The sequence below is a fragment of the Haliotis rubra genome, unplaced genomic scaffold, assembly GCF_003918875.1.
Source record: "Haliotis rubra isolate DU_JTF1 unplaced genomic scaffold, ASM391887v1 Scf217, whole genome shotgun sequence".
Taxonomy (NCBI): Eukaryota; Metazoa; Mollusca; class Gastropoda; order Lepetellida; family Haliotidae; genus Haliotis; species Haliotis rubra.
In genome coordinates this window covers 51,040-68,902 of record NW_025766192.1, presented here as the reverse complement: position 1 = coordinate 68,902, position 17,863 = coordinate 51,040, and the positions used below count along the sequence as shown (strand labels likewise).

At 40.2% G+C, this 17,863-nt stretch overlaps 1 protein-coding gene and 1 long non-coding RNA gene across 2 annotated transcripts in view; one reads left to right on the top strand and one right to left on the bottom strand.

Moving 5' to 3' along the window:
- LOC124277028 (laccase-like) overlaps positions 1–17,863 on the bottom strand; it is a 57,060-nt gene that overhangs the window by 30,779 nt on the left and 8,418 nt on the right. Inside the window, exons 2-5 of the mRNA XM_046712680.1 lie at positions 10,472–10,692; positions 6,849–7,015; positions 4,125–4,375; positions 1,393–1,630 (exon numbers count right to left, since the gene is read on the bottom strand). Of these exons, the coding sequence (XP_046568636.1) occupies positions 1,393–1,630; positions 4,125–4,375; positions 6,849–7,015; positions 10,472–10,692 (877 nt within the window). The remainder of the gene's footprint in view (positions 1–1,392; positions 1,631–4,124; positions 4,376–6,848; positions 7,016–10,471; positions 10,693–17,863) is intronic.
- LOC124277029 lies at positions 498–8,134 on the top strand. The gene is made up of 3 exons (XR_006898721.1): positions 498–602; positions 724–733; positions 8,125–8,134. It is a non-coding gene; the product is annotated as an uncharacterized LOC124277029 (long non-coding RNA).

Sequence of the window (17,863 nt, the reverse complement as noted above, 5' to 3'; positions counted from 1 at the left end):
ATTACCTCGGTAAGCTCTGAATTCGGATCTAATGGGTTTTCAATCTCGAAATTATCACATGTTACATCGTCATTTTCATTGTGTAAAAGTGTTCTAGCCAGTCGTTCATTTCGATGTTGTTTTGAGCTTCATGTCTAGTATTCAGGTGTTTGAGTTCATACCAAATTTGTTTGAATCAGATATACGGTCTTCTAGATATATATACGGTTTTCTCTGCTTCTCTTTATAATAATTAAGGCGTTTTTTCTTACAAATTGAGTTATATTTATTTCTTTTAGTGCAATTTTGATCGTATGATTCTTTATCTTTCGATTTCCTTAACTTATTCAGAGCTCTATCTACATCGGTCTGATTTTAATCTTTCACATTCAGAGTCAAACCATTTATTAGTCGTTGTGGGAGGGCTAACTGTTTTCTTCATGCAAGAGGCGACCAAACAAAGTGCCTCGGTCATATAGCTCATACTATCATCAATATTAACGAAAGCACAATCAATCGATTTATCTAATAATTCTTGTACGTTATCTGACAAAATATTTTCTCTAAACTGTTCTAATTTATCGTTATCCCAAATCAACTTAAACGACTTATTCCTACATTTGGTAGAAGTGTTGGATTGCCCAAGTTGTACTGTTTTTAGTTTTAATGTAATGGGAAGATGATCAGATTCAATTCTCGTTTGTGTGCTAAAATCTAGAATATAGCCGAATATTGTTGATGAAGGAATTATGTAGTCAATAACACTGGTGCCAGTTGAACCTAAACAAGTAAAGTCTCCAACTTCTCTGTCACTTCCACATCGACCATTAAGTATATGAATGTTAAAAACAGAGCACATATCAAGAAATGTTTTACCGAAGTTGTTAACGACAAGTGCATCAGGGTTATTTCAGAAGAACAATGCGAACGTTCATTTGCAACTTCGGGTTTGCTGCTGTAGGAACTGGGGGTGAATGAGGATAGTTAATAGTTAGCTCACCTGCCTCATGCCGCATTTACAGCTTAGTCGCTGGAGCTATTCGCGAATATTCTGCTCTTCATTCATGGGTAACACAGGCAAGGAAAGAATATTCCCTATCAATTCCCACCACAGGGACTTATAAATATGTTGTTGTTATATTTTCTTGCCCTTATAAATATTATTGTTGTTGTTGTTTGTTATAATTATTTATTGGGGGCGTGGGGTAGCCTTGTTTATATAGCGTTCGCTCGTCATGCCGAAGACCCGAGTTCGATTCCCCACATGGGTACAATGTATGAAGATCATTTCTGATGTCACCCGCCGTGATATTGCTGGAATATTGCTAAAAGCGGCGTAAAAGCAAACTCACACTGTCAGTGATTATTTATGCGACACTTGACACTTCTGCTTTCAATAACACAACTTGGTACCTCTCTCCAGCGAAGATGTTGAAGGAGCTGACAACGACAGGTTCGTGTGGCACACCATCGGTGGCGATCATGATGATGTCGTGGTTGTCCACGGAGACCTGGATGGGGCAGTTCATGATGCCGTTACTGATGACCCGGAAGCGGTACTTCTGGTCCTTCTTGACATGGAACACAGAATATGGGGTGTAGATGGTCTCGTTGGTGTCCGAGCTCTGGAACTCACGGAACGCTCCCCGACCTGGAAACAAGCATATACACGTGGATCAAATGACAATTCTTCTGGAACATTTTGTGGGTTTTGCCTCAACAAATGTGTAAATGGGGCAAGACGTATCCTTGTAAGTGTGAAACAAGTTAAATCTATAAACACTTTACAACAAATCTTTGAAGGGCATTTAGAAATGGAATGCATAAGAAAAGCAAGATTAATGGATGTCAACTTCTTTATTGTGAATTACACGACGTTTCGGAGTGTATGCTTGCTCCTTCACCATTCACCTTTTCTTATTTTACAGCAATGTGTCGTAAAAAGAAACAAAATAAGTTTTCAAAACGGACAAAATATGATAAAAAACACAAATGACAAATAACTTGAATTAATGTGCGTTTATACTATGCTCCATAAATTGTTAGATGTACACAGTATGGCCTTGGAGGACACGGGTGGCGTAATCGTCTCAGGAACCACAGTTCACCATGTTCGCACCAAATACATTCTGATTCGGAGCAATGTGTAATCGGGAATTCCCGCAAGATTTGGTCTTATTTATGGTTGGTTTGTTGTTTAACGCCGCACTCAGCGACATTTCAGCTATATGGCGGCGGTCTGTATATAATCGAGTCTCAACCAGTGATCTATATCATGAACATCAATCCACGAAATCGGGATACGATGACACGTGTCAACCAAGTCAGTGAGCCTGGCCATCCGATCCCAATGGCCGCCTCTTACAACAAATCGTGGGTTGCTGAAGACCAATTCTAACCCGGATTTTTACAAGGCATGTGCTTTTTTTTTTAACTGACAACACCCTTTTCCCATCCATTAAAACACAGGTGGATCCACCCACAGCAATCATTAAGGGATTCTTCCCTATTTAGTACCACGATCCGTTTATGAAGGGTTTGGTCAGTGGTCTCTACTACTACTACTACTGATAATATGTTGCTTTGATAGAAACATATACCCGTGAACGTCCGGGTTAGATTATTGGCCTTCAGTAACAGATGATAGTGTCGTAAGAGGCGACTAACGGGATCGGGTGGTCAGGCTCGCTGACTTGGTTGACACATGCCATCGGTTCCCAATTGCGCAGATCGATGCTCATGTTGTTGATCATTGGATTGTCTGGTCCAGGCTCGATTATTTACAGACCGCCGCTATATAGCTGGAATATTGCTGAGTGCGGCGTAAAACTAAACACACTCATTCTATGATAGAAATATATACATAATTCTACATGTATTTGAAAGGAGGCACAGTGAGCTCGGAGATGGGAATCTAAATTTGCGTTTTAGGGGAAGTTTGCGTGTCAGAAAGTGTTGCGCAGAAGGGACAACATTGTGGTTCAAGGTGTGTGAGACAGGCCATTAGAAGACTTTCAGCATCATGATGGCGTGTTTCAGCAGTGGAAGGCGTCAACAATCTGCATCATCTTCTTCCCACACCAAGCTGACGTGTCGTAAGAGACAAACTAACGGGATCTTGTTGTCAGACTTGCTTGGGGCAGTTGGGTAGTTAAAGCATTCGCTCGTCACGCCGAAAACTAGGGCTCGATTCCCCTAATGGGTACGATACGTGAATCCCATTTCTGGTGACCCTACCGTGAAATTACTGAGTATTGCCAAAAGTGGCCAGTCTAAGTAAACATAGTCTCAGTATTGTTCGTTACACTGCTATACTGAGTCTAACAAAACCTTGTAGAAGGTCGCGTCAGATAACCTTTTGGACAGACCAGTCAGAACACAGCTTACCAAATCGCGAAAGTTAACATTCGCACATACCGTTTGAACCTTTACCTAAAAAAACGAACGATTCCGAATGCTTTTTTCCACACGATCGCTGCCGAGTGAAACACGCAATGAGTAAACAGTCGCTGAAAATAATGTTTTTGTCAATATTCAAGGATGTCATCTTGAGAAAATATAACCATGTCATTAGAAACCCATAAGCGTATATACTGCAGGTCAAATATCTGTGTTTTATGCGGATTTTCGTTTGTTGATAGGTCAGTGTCAACGACCAGGGAAGAGAAAATTCAAAAACCGTTTTGTGTGTCCCGCCGAACCCTAACAAGTAGTCGTTGTCTGATTGGTTAAATCCGTTCGGCCGTCTCGCGTTTGATTGGGCGGTCATAGGTCGCTCAAAGGTTAGCTGACACGACCTTCTACTAGCTTTTGTTAGACTCAGTATAAAGCCTAAGTTTACTTAGACTGCAAAAGCGGCGTAAAACGTCACTCACTCACCCAGATTTGCTGCCTTGGTTGACGTGTCATCGTATTCCAATTGGGTAGATTCATGTTCATGATGTCAATCACTGGATTTTCAGATCCAGTTTCAATGTTTTACAGACCGCTTCATATAGCTGGAATATTGCTAAATGCGGCGTTATACACCAAACAAACAAAACAAGCTGGCGTATAATAATAATGTTGATTGTGGCACAAATCGTAAAACACCAGTCTATGATTCAGGCTTAAAGAGTAATGACTAATCAAAGATAAGACGTCACCGTTGATGAGCATAGACGCTGGTAGGTTGTCGTAACCGGCGTGGTGGTGGCCGGCGAACCTGTTGATGGTCAGTTCCACAAGCCAGTCGTGTACAATCATGGAGTGCTCAGGAAGGTCATGGTCGTACAGGTGGGAGGACGGGTCACGTGACGGAGGTTCCCGGATGATCAGCGCCCCGAACAGACCGTCTGATCGGTGAACGCCGGCATGACCGTGCCAGAAATGAGTTCCACGGTTACCTGCCTTGAACCTTTAGCAGCAAAAAGATGAATGGTTGCAGTTGGCATAGTTTTAACTGTTGTAATCTCTTGATGACATTCAAGTAGCTAAGACAACAGCAACAAAAAGCAATAAGTTTGTTCAAATACGTTTCCCTTGTTTAAATTTCTGTCAGCCACTATGCATTCAACAATAACAATTAGTAGTTCAGAATTATTGTTCATTTATACATATTATGGTATGATACGTATGAACCGTTCTGACTCACGTGGTGAACGAAGATCTAGTCAGAAAATAGACTTGTACTAAAAAGGTGTGACGTTCAAGGTTAATGTCTGTCGGGCTTGACCACGGACTAAGTGCTTCCATTGGATAATCATATCTGGTTTAAATTCCAGGCTCTCCTTGAAAGCTTCGGTCAAATCTAACAGTATTTACACTGTCATAAACATTTCCTCGCTGATTCCCCAGTCTGTATGTATCTCACCTATCATTTTTCTAAGCAAACGAAGAACTGTTAAGTCAATTACTCTGCATCCTTTTTCTTAAGAGGGAGATTGGGTAAATACCGTTTTACGACGCTTTTAGCACTATTCAAGCAATATCACGGCAGGGGACACCACAAATGGTCTGCACACATTGTACCTCTTTCTTAAACCGGTTTCGTTTCGTCAATGCAAAATGTCAAAATTTATTTAGAAATAACAGCTGTAATTTATTTAAAACGCTGGCAATAATTTATTATTATCCATACGGGCTAGGATACACAGGTGGCTATTTTTGTGATAATCGCTCATGTGCTTTTAAGTGATTCTCAACGTTGATTTGTCAGCTAAGCAGAGAAGAAATATGATTGGTTGATGGAACTACTTTTCATGATCCAAGGTCATTGATAACTTTTACCGTTTCATTGATAATTAGAACGTTCTGTACTCACACATTCCGAGATTTAAAAAAGAAAACATAAAGGTGAAAGAATATGAATAGTCTTTTTATTAGACATTAATATTTTGCAATACAATCGCGCTATAAATAGTAGTCTTTTTAAAATAAATAACCATTAAAACAACCCAAAACAATCGTTTGCATTTCTAAACAAACATGGCCGCCATTAGGCTAACCCCGATCGAGGTCAATATAGTTAAAGTTGACGGTGACCTAATAGGAAGAGTGATAAGAATTTTACAGCCCTTGAATTCCTACAACCTGTTTGCTGTTAAAACTGAATTCGGGGAAACAGAAGCAGCAAGATACCGACTAAAGGTGTTACCTGAAAGTGTGACAAGTGAGTCTGCCACGGCGTCCAAGCCATAGAACCAGGCACAATATTCCGGGCACAAAATGTTCAATCAATAAACAGTTACTCTTCAATTTTAGGAGAAACAACATCAGTCCATCAATAAATTGTTGTCAAACCCTTGTAACTCCACCACTCTGCCCACTCATCCTCAGCCTCAGACGGCCACCATGACGTCACAGTCTTGTCGCATGCAGTAAATCTTCATTCTGTACATACACTATTCTCAGGTCCATTTTATGGTGGTGTATTCCACTTCAACATCTCGAATGACTCCTTTGTCAGTCGACCATCTGCTCCAAAGAAACGTATTCTTGTCATATTGACTCGGATTCCGACTAGAGTTATCCTTCTTGGAACTGCTGTACCTTACTGCGACCAATGACGCGCCTGTGTGTAACACGCCTTCCACAGAACAAATATTGTTTAATCTTCAAACTTCTTGAGTTTCTAGACAGAAAACTTTTTCTAGATGTATTCGTGGGATGGTTGTCTTCTAGATTTCCCAACTTTTAACCGTTGACTTTCCCAAAGATTGACAGGTTTTGGCCAAAGTTTGTCAGCACTACATCGTCACCCGTCACTACACACACGTCCGTCGTGAATGAACGATGTTCCGGCGCACTGATTTGATCAAATAACGTTTTAGCTGTTATTAAGTTCGATGATATTTTATTGAAAAGATCATTTTAATTAACAATTTTACGCAAACGAGAAAACCTCCTGTGGTATCTAACGTGAAGTGTTCTCTATATATTATCTACAACGCTACAACAGACCTATACTTGAACTTGGAGTGAGGTAACACTATACACTGACACATAGCTGAAGGTTGCACGTGACTGCAGAATCTGACCCGTGAAGATCCTTCAGTAACACATTCTTATCGTAAGAGGCGACTAACGGTCGGTTGGTTGGGGTCGTTGACTCAGTTCATGCATGCCTTACACCAGTTACTAAGCTTGATGTTCATGATGTCAATCACTGGATTGTCTAGCCCAGACTCCATTATTCACAGACCACCTGCATATTATTTGAATATTGCTGGGTAATTAACAACAATGAAACAAAAGCTACACCATGTATATTACACTACGTAACAACGAATCGGCTACGGAGCTCGTAGCCAGTTCTCACTGTACAATAAGACAGGGGTCAATCCAAAGGGAACTTGACGAATACTCATCTTGTGTACAATACCACGCACCTGTACTGGAACGTGGAGTGGGCTGTTATCGGACACTGGGTGACCATGCTGACTCCGTCATGATGTTGATAACCCTTCTGGAAGACGCCATGCCAGTGGATGGTCACCCCCTCGGCACCCTCCATCTTGTTGTGCACGTTGACAACGATCATGTCGTCCTGACAAACCTTGAGGAAAGAGAAATGGTTGACGTGAACACAGCCAACAGAGTGTGCGCTACATATTTGAATATAGAACTCGATGTCATTGTCTGTGTGAGGTCTGTTATCATATTTCATATGATATTTTGCTATAAATATTTTATGTCTCCATTATTTTATATATTATGTATGGAATCCTCTTTTCTTCTATGGTATGCTGTAAATAACAGATGTTCATGACATGATATAGGTCAATGCAGTAACTTTAGACAATGTGCAGGAATGTAATATTTGTGTGAATCAGAAAGCGCCAATTAGTTTGCAGGTAAAGGTGTTGCATATGGATGCGTCTAATACATAGATGAATGATAAGTCCATCACTAAATGATCACCTCTAATGATGGAGACCTGGAGAAGGAAATTCAACCTCATGGAGAGAGACATGGGACCTGAGCTGGTTATATTTGACCCCGCTTTTAGCTGTATTTGGTGATCGGATTGTGGCGTGTGGGAGATTCATTCTGCACTGAATTAGTGAGTGAGATAATTTTACGCCGCTTTTAGCAATATTCTAACAACAATAAGGCGGGGGACACAAGACAAGGATCCTTTTATATAGTACCAAGACCCCGTCAGTGACAGTATATACCTTGATGGCAGTTTTTAGCGTTACAAGCCCCTGTGTGTATGTATGTATGTATGTATGTATGTATGTATGTATGTATGTATGTATGTATGTATGTATTTGTGAGTGAGTGAGGGAGGGAGTGTGCGTGCGTGCGTGAGTGTGTGCGTGCATATATCTGTGAGTGTGTTCAATGAATGACTCAGGTTTTAGACAACTTGAGCAATAATCTAGTAACATCTCTCAGGGCACCAAAAATCGACTTCACACATAGCGGGGATTCAACCCGGGACTGCAGCGTGATGCGGGAACACGTTCTGCACTGCGCCACAGACCGCCCGTGAAGGGTTTATGGTCCGTTATCAACCGGTGCAACGAACGCGTGTCTCTCGAAACCGCAGCAGCTGTTGCAATATTCATATCGGAGGTCTGTCGGCTCTTTGTAACCATTGAAAGGATCGCATTTGTGTTTTCTCAGGTTTAATGCTATTCTCAACACGAGCTAATGTAGACTTTACATGTTGAATCACTAAAAACTGAAATAAGTGAATATAGAATGTCTTGTGCGTGACATAGACAACACCAACTTAATGTACCTGTCAGTCATATAATCCATGTGGAGTAGTTTGACAAGTACCCGTGAAGATCCGTTTCAGAATTGGCCTTCAGTAACCCATGCTTGTCTTAAGGGGCGACTAACAGTATCGGGTGGTCAGGCTCGCTGGCTTGGTTGACACACGTCATCGTATCCCAACTGTGTAGATCGACGCTCGTGCTGTTGATCAATGGATTGTCTGGTCCAGACTCGATTGATTACAGACCGCCATCAAATAGCTGGAATATTGCTGAGTGCAGCATTTGACAACGATTATAGATATTATAGAAGTTTGACGAGCTCGTGCTTTCAGTGTGAACAGAGAACACATTAACCACAGGGCTACCTCACAGCCCAGTAGATAAAGAAGATCGATCATTAGCCTCGATCTACGCCAAGTCCATGGCGACTTCAAGATCGATGGCAGCGGAAGCAACATGCATTAGGCCGTGGACCGAAATCTGTAGGGCCTCCAGAAATAGGAGAGTGCTTCAAAATACTTGGTGAATACAAGAACTTTATATCAAAGTGACCCCCAGGATGTGCTTGTTAAGATGAATCAAAGCTTTTCTTGCAAAAATAGTAGCACATTAATGTTTCACAGCTCTTGAAAGAAGGGTCGCCTACCTCCTGACAGGATTCTGATTATACGTCCTTGACCTTGGCATGTTCGTAACATCTTTTTATGGTACTTGTGCAATAGTAATGTTGTAGAAACATCAGAAATATTTTCATAATTTCATAACTAGACAATATTTGTTAAAATTCCAATTTCTTGAATTAAAAATTTCACCAATTAAACTTTTTTTTCAGGGTGTTGATCATTACACGACCGGTCATGAAAATGAAAAATTCAAAAAGAGTACTGTCCAAGAAACAAATTAAATCTCTGCGATTACACACTGCCATTTAGAACGTGGTCCCTTGGGTTGAGTCCCATTCGGGATTCGAACCTACACCCTCAGAGTCTGAGGAAAAATACTGGAATCTGTACTTTACCAAGAAAGTGCAATCACAAACATAACAAATGTCATATATATCTCTGACACAAACAATATCATACATTACATTCAACTATGCAACTGATTTAATTGATTACTTCAATATAATTGATATGAATGACACAAATAAATTTCATATTTATCATATTTTTCACTATACATGAAACACTCACATGTGCCCATGTTATATCCGCAAATGGACGTAAATCACAGATTTATTGTCAGTTATGTGACATAAACATTCCACAGCCATGGCCGCGGCCATGTTGAAGTACCGCACAACCATCTGCTTCCTGTATTCTGATTGGTCAAAATTACCTTGCATCCATGGTGATTCACTGCTTTAGACTTTTCCAATCTAAGGCTTCTAAATACTTAATATGCAAGTGATTTAACAAGAAATAGTAGGCTTTATAAATAAGAAACTTAATTATAAAACCCTAACTTTGTATTCACCAGATATGTTGAAGCACTTTGACACAATGTTGGGGTTTGGCCCACGGCCTATATCGTCAGATTTGCGGACTTTTTCGCGTCGTCGGACCATGCCGTCGTGGTTTTGGAGAGTGTCGAAGTTTGGAGGGACCTACGTAACCACTTTGAGTTATCCGAGTTATCCGAATTCGCAGGAACCCAGCTTTTACTTCGACATAACCAGGCATTTCATTGTATAAACATATTGTCCTACATGTTTGAACCACAAAGCATGTTTTTGATTCTGTCTTTTAAACGAAACATATTCACCTTGAAAAAATAAGCATTATACTTCATTTGATATTCATAGAGTCAAGGATTAAAACTATATTTCTGTCCAAACTATTTACACAATATCCACAATATCCCATGAGCATGCAACAGTGATAGATTGTGGAGAGGTGCTCATTTGTCTGTTTGACTGGTTTGTTGCTTTGTGCCGCACTCAGCAATATTCCAGCTTTATGACGGCGGTCTGTAAATAATCGAGTCTGGACCAGACAATCCAGTGGTCAACAGTATGAGCATCGATCTACACAGGTAGGATACGATGACATGTGTCAACGGAGGTAATTGGTCTTCATCAACCCATGTATGTCGTAAAAGGCGACCAACGAGATCAAGTCATCGTAACCCAATAGCGCTGATCGATGCTCTTGCTGTTGATCACTGATCCAGACTTGATTTATTTAGAGACCGCCGCCATATAGGTGGAATATTGCTGAATGCGTCGTTATAACAACAAACAAAACAAAATATGATTTAGTTGCCAGATCCTCATCCCTTACCTGTACGGCAGGTCCTGGTAGCATCCTGTTTGTGGTGATGATCGCCCTACCGACGCCGTCAGCAGCAACACAGTGCGGCCGGTAGCAGTCAGTGACGTTGTACGGGCAATCATAGCAGGCTTTGGTCAAGACGAAGTAGTATTCCACTGTGAAGTTATAGACACAGGTCATCGGGGCCGCTCCCTCCTCACACTCACGTATACAAGGGTGGTTGGCATAATCTGAAATATACACAATTATTATTATTAAGTGTGTGCATGTTTGAGGCAAGAAGGAGGCATCCATATGGACACGAATTGTGCTTTGTCTTCTTGCTGAGCTGTTTCTGCTCCGAATGACAAATTCAAAGCGAATGATATTTTTAAGTTTGTCGGATCGGTCACCAAAATTATGTTCTTTGCAATACTCTATTTTTAATTTTACCATATGTGTTTTGTTTAGGCGAACACTTGACATGTCTTTGCTTCCGTTTGTGTCATCGATATGGTATGATGAGGTCACACCTACTGGAAAATCTTGTATCATCACTATATATAGGAAAGGTGACGGAAAATGTTTACTAGGTTGTATTTACGTCATTAATTACTTTAATGGTGGATCTCGAAACTATACTATTCAAAAAAAGAAACGCATAACCCAGAAATCTGTTTCAAACACGTATAACTCGTCCACAAATAAACTTTAGTACATGAATTTTTACATCAGTTTAGAAGAAGGTAACGTCTATACAACCAAGTGGATAATTTTTGACAACGGAGACGTTGAGCACAATGGTGACCACGTAGCATGGTCCGACGTCGGGTCTCCTGGCTCTCAGTCCAATCTCTCTCAACCTGTTCCGTACAGATTGAGCAGGTATCCTCCGAAGTCCAGGCACCCTGGCTGCTGTGCTCTCACCCGTGGCAGTACGATCACGCAAATGTAGTGCCCGGATGTACCGATCTTGGGATGCAGTGGTGACTCGAGGTCTGCCTGTACGGGGATGGTCATTTGTTATACCTGTTTGGTTGTAGCGAGCTACAAACTTTGTTATCGTGCTCAGAATAACATTCAGACGCCTGGCAACAGAAAATTGGTAATCTCCAGCGTGCATTCTTTCAATGGCGATGTTCCGTGTCGCAGCGTCAAGACGTGGCGTAGTGATTTGACCTTGAAACTCCTTCAAAACCAATGTCGATTTCCGAAAGTAATCTGGATTTTTATAGCCAGACAGTGCGTGCTCTTTACTGCACAATTTGAACCGGAAGGTGATTTCTGTTGTTGCGATGCTTTTTTAATTTTAAGGAAATATCATCAAGATCATTATTTTCAGGTAAAGTCGATTTTTCACTTGTGCAATAGTGTAAAATCATGTTATCAACACTTTTGTTACATATTTTGACGAGTGTTTGAACACAGTTGGTAATTAATAAATTTTTAAAGATACAAATTCTTTTTTGGGATAGTATATGATGCCCATGACTGGGTCACCAGTTCATCAATCTTCAACTATTTAGACAGCACAACATTCCCTTGGCGTTCGACCATTGCGACATGAGGCTTAATATGCTCCCTCTACGTACTGTGAACACACTATCCGTGTGCACAACACATCTACAAGCTAACCGACATTGTCCTTGAATACAAATTCGTGAAGACCGCGGTTAAAATTGGTCTTCAACAACCCATGCTTGTCGTAAGAGGTGACTAACGGGATCGGGTGGTTAGGCTCGCTGACTTGGTTGACACATGTCATCGTATACAAACTGTGTAGATCGATGCTGGATTCTCTGGTCCAGACTCGATTATTTACAGATCGCTGCCATAAAGCTGGAATATTGCTGAGTGCGGCGTTAAACAACAAACCAACCAACCATATCTACCCTGTCTATAAATTGTCCAAATAAACACCCCATATTTACTCTGTCTAAATATTATCCAAGTAAGCACCCCATACATACCCTGTTTACATATTATCCAAATATTCACTTCATATTTACACTGTCTAAATATAATCTATTTATAATCAGAACGACTGCTATCAATTAACAGTCCGACTTAAATACATCCCATTTATGCAATCTGTTTACAAACTCTCCTAACACCATCCATTTACACAACTCAGAGACATTTCGTCTGAACACCATCCGTAGGCCCAGTCCACCGACACACTGTCTGAATACTATCCGTTTACTATCAACGGACAAACAGTCAAAACACCGTATATTTATATACTCCTGAAAAAAAGAAACTTGACATGCTGTTTTGGAGTTTACTTACTGAGTGGATATAACTGATTCAAACATGACATCATTGCTCAGTTACAGTAAAATCATCACTTTACAAATTTCCAAAACACGATTATCCAGAGAGTGTTTGGTAAAACCACAGAGGGCTATTAAAGCCACTTGGTCAGAGTAAAATGTCAGTATCTGGTGTGACCACCAGTTTGGCAGCGGTGAACAAAGAAAGATGCGAATGCTGTCCTGAGGAATGTTTTGATACTTTTGCTGAAGTGCTGTGTGCAGTTCTTGAAGTGTCTCAGGTTGCGGATTACACTAGCGCAAGCGTTGATCAAGAGTACCCCATATAGCCCAGCGGATAAGTGCACTTTTTTCACTGAATTGTGCACTTTGTGTTACAAGCATGAAACTTGGTATGATTGTAGCTTATACCATTCTAACTGAATAAAGATCGAGAGGCCTCGCAGATTTTTTATATTTTCCATAATTTGGGGGAAAAAAGTGAAAAAATATAATTTTTTATACTATTTTCGTCATAACTTTTTACAAAATTCTCCAATTCTCATAAGTCATATATCAAATTGTAGGAAATCCATAGCTGGTCATTTTCCATCTATACATGTCTTTTTATCTTTAACGGTTAGGTCTACGGAAGTCAATTTATATCATGACTACCCGAAAATGCGAAAATTGGCGGCCATTTTTTTCAAAATGGCCGCCAATTTTCGCACACCATTTTGCAAAATGGCCGCCATATAGAGTACATCAGTAAAATAAGTATGAGATCATCCCATGATCTAAAATATTTTTATCATTTCTTTGCAAATTCAATACGAGAAGCCTCACAGATTGTTGTAATTTTTTATATTTGGGGGGAAAAAGTGGGGAAAAAATTGAATTTTCCAAAAAATGTTCCTATCAATTCCACTCAACTCAATTTTAAATCCTCATAAATTATCTAACTAGAATATTGTGAGAACAGACGAAAGTTTATTTTAAGGAATATATCATTAGATTTACTTACATTTATAATGTATGAGCTTGATTGGCTATAGATCACCTATGAAAACTTATCAAAATCAACGCAAACATATTTCATTTCAACATCAATGTCAAAGTAGCTATCTCATTAATCTATGGAAGGTTACTCAATCATGTGTAATTGTATCTAGCTTGACTGGATCAGAAAAGTGCAGTGCACTTAAGAGCTGCTTTTAAACACTTGGACCAGTTTGAACATTTTATACACATGAATTTCAGCAATTCCTGGCAGCCCTTTCATGCCAACAGAAGAGTTGTCCATACAGGTCAAAGCTCTCCCCTAGAGTTATTGCCAACCCTATACAGAGGGCTTGGTAACTCCTGTGATTTCATCAGGGATTGCTCTGAAACATAACTCCCCTGATTCACAGCTCTCTTTATATGTTGGATCAAAGCTGATTCTGTTGGGGGGGAATATTTTCCAAAGTTCTCCCCATCGTGGTGAACAAATGCTTTCTTGCTTCATTCACTTTCATGAGGTTGCTTGCTCTGTCATACAGAAGTACAACAAATCTCTCAAGCTGATGAATCAGCATTAGTGATTAGTGATTTCAAGTGGTGGACAGGTGAGGGAAATAGAGGTGCCTGTAAGTTCAGGAAAAGCAATCCATGCATTCCACGAGGTCTTTTCATATCAAAGGATAACACAATGTCACAGAATGTGAAGCTGTGAAACATTGGAAGGGATCTACTTTTCTCAGGACCCAGACCTGATGCAAGTTCATGAATTACAATATAGCGGAAGAGTTTTCCGGTACCAAACCCCACCCATACTTCTCCAAGATCGAGAATGCCTGTTGCAGCTATGGCCAACACAATCGCATCAGTGTCAACAGTACGGCTGTAAAATTTCTTCCATCCTTTATGTGAAGCATCAGTGAAGCAACTTTCTTTTATCTTTTTATCTCTTCATAGTTACAGGGTGCCAATTCCAAAAGGTCTTTTGGTTGATTGGACACCACATATTCGCCAATAGGGCTGATGACTTGCTTGATTCTATCAAGGCTATTTTCTGTACAAGGAAAGCAAAAAGATATTTCTTGCTGGTATCACACCTCGGGAATTCTTGCCAGTTCCTCAGAACTGGCTTCCACTCGTCGCCTTTTTCCACTTCCTCTTTTTGTTCTTACACTGGATTTTTACGCTGTCCGTTTTGTATTCGTCCCAGACAATATCCACTCTCTGATTAGTGTCCAGAAGAGACTGCAAGTACTTCAAGAACACATTATCAGCATATTCATCAAATGCTATTGGAGCTGCTGGTTTTAGCATGTTTATTACTGCAGATCCATCAAGGATTGATACGTCAACATTTGGTGTTGAGTCAGTTGGTGGTGAAATTTTCTTCAAAGCAATTGTGAAGAACTGATTTTGCGCATGGACGTAGAGAACCTTGATGAGATATAGTTGGATAGCAAGACTGATTTTCGTGTCTGACAAACTCATCCAGGTTTCCATCCCTTGACTCGTCTGTGTGTATCTTGTCTTCATGGAAGAAGTTCTACATCCGTATTGTTGACACAGATGTGGTTGTGTTGGCCATTGCTGCATCAAGCGTTCTCAGTGTTTCACAGCTTCACAGGCCATGACAGTATGTCATCCTTTGGTGGAATTGAAAAGAAGGCCTCGCGGAATACATGGAATACTTTTCCTGAACTTACAGGCACCTTTATTTCCCTCGCTTGTCCACCACTTGAAATCCTAATGCACAAAATTAATCAGCATGAGAGAGTTGTTGTACTGCTGTATGACAGTGCAAGCAACCTCATGAAAGTGAATGAGCAAGAAAACATTTGTTTGCCACATAGGGGAGAACACTGGACAATATTCCCCCAACAGAATCATTCCCCAACAGAGTCATTCCCCCAACAGAATCAACTTTGATCCAACATACTAGTAACTATGGACAACTCTCACGAAGGCATGAAAGAGCTGCCGGGAATTGCTGAAATGCATGTGTATAAAATGTTCAAACCGGTCCAAGTGCGTTAAAGCATCTCTCAAGTGCTATGCACTTTTCTCATTCAGTCAAGCTAGATACAATTACACATGATTGAGTAACATTCCATAGAGTGATGAGATAGCTACTTTGACATTGATGTTGTGTTGATTTTGATATGTTTTTATAGGTGTTCTATAGCCAACCAAGCTCATACATTATACATGTAAGTAAATCTAATGATATATTCCTTAAAATAAACTTTCGTCTGTTCTCACAATATTCTAGATAGATAATTTATGAGGATTTAAAATTGAGTTAAAGGAACATTTTTTGGAAAATTCAATTTTTTCCCCACTTTTCCCCCCAAATATAAAAAATTACAACAATCTATGAGGCTTCTCGTATTGAATTTGCAAAGAAATGATAAAAATATTTTAGATCATGGGATGATGTCATACTTATTTTACTGATGTACTCTATATGGCGGCCATTTTGCAAAATGGTGTGCGAAAATTGGCGGCCATTTTGAAAAATGGCCGCCAATTTTCGCACACCATTTTGCATTTTCGGGTAGTCATGATATAAATTGACTTCCGTAGACCTAACCGTTAAAGATAAAAAGACATGTATAGATGGAAAATGACCAGCTATGGATTTCCTACAATTTGATATATGACTTATGAGAATTGGAGAATTTTGTAAAAGGTTATGACGAAAATAGTATAAAAAATTATATTTTTTCACTTTTTCCCCCCAAATTATGGAAAATATAAAAAATCTGCGAGGCCTCTCGATCTTTATTCAGTTAGAATAGTATAAGCTACAATCATGCCAAGTTTCATGCTTGTAACACAAAGTGCACAATTTGATCACTTATCCGCTGGGCTAATAGATGTTCAATGGTGGACAAATCCGGTGATCGAGAAGGCCAAGGTAACACCTGAACATTGTTTTGCTGGTCCTGTCAAACACGTGCAACGTGAGGTCGAACATTGTCATGCTCCAAAGATCAACCGTTGACGTTGATGAAGGGAACGACGTGACGTTGAACTGGTCTTCTGACAAAAAGTCTTGCTTCCCATAGCCAATTGCGCACTGTCTGGTCGGATATAGCGATCCAGGGTGGCGGTGGTAGCTCTAGGTCGACCTGACCTGGGTCTGTCCATAGGTTTGAGATGGTCTGTCGTTGTGTCGTTGACCTTCTGTCAGTCTTTTCATACTCTTGTCGTCTATAGTGGCTTAAAACAATGCATGTGGAGTACCATTGTGGCTTTTTAAAGCCTACAGTCATAGGCTTCAGCTCAGGGTGATACACAACTTCATGATGCACGTGCATTTCATGTAGGGTGCGTTTCAGCGATAAACTATAGACGGGAGTGTAAGGTCACGTTTTTGTTCAACGTTTCTTATTACAAACGTTTTGTCGTCGGCAACCATTCCCCCACATGTTGGGATTTAGCATGGATTGATTTGTGTCAAATATTTTCCTAAAATTCAATTTTTTCTATGTCAAGTTTCTTTTTTTGAAGAGTACTGTACCAAGAGAACTGACCATATAACCCTGTCCTGAAATCTCTCCACTGGTGACCCGTAGAGCACCGCATCACTTTCAAGACTCTTTCTATCACGTATTCAGCACTAAATGATGAAAACTGCCCAGTTTATATTAGGGACATGTGACATCGCTACAAACCAACAAGAGATTTAAGATCAGCCGATGATAAACTTAAACTAAAACCAAGATGGGTCAAGGGGCTGTATGATTTGCAGCTCCAAAACCTTTGAAAAGCTCTACCACTGGAAATCAGAAATTGTCCATCAAAAGACTCTTTCGTGACCCATCTGGAGATCTGTCCGCTCACTTCAACAAGCGCCGTTGAGGAATCATATTTAATCTGGAAACCATGCGCTATACAAATCAGTTATCATTCATTCATTCAATCCAATGCCTTCCAGCCAGAATACCAACCCTCAGCACGGTCCAACTACAAACTGTCTGAATAAAATTCATCTGCAAAAGAATGCTGTCGACTTAATCATGTTTGTCTGCTATATATTCTTATTTGCCCCAAATCGTATTGACAATTGATATCTATGTTGCCTCGTCAAATCTATACCACCCTACGAAACGGTTATAATAATTTATTCCTACTTAAAAATGAGGTAGACTTTAGGTATACTATGAAG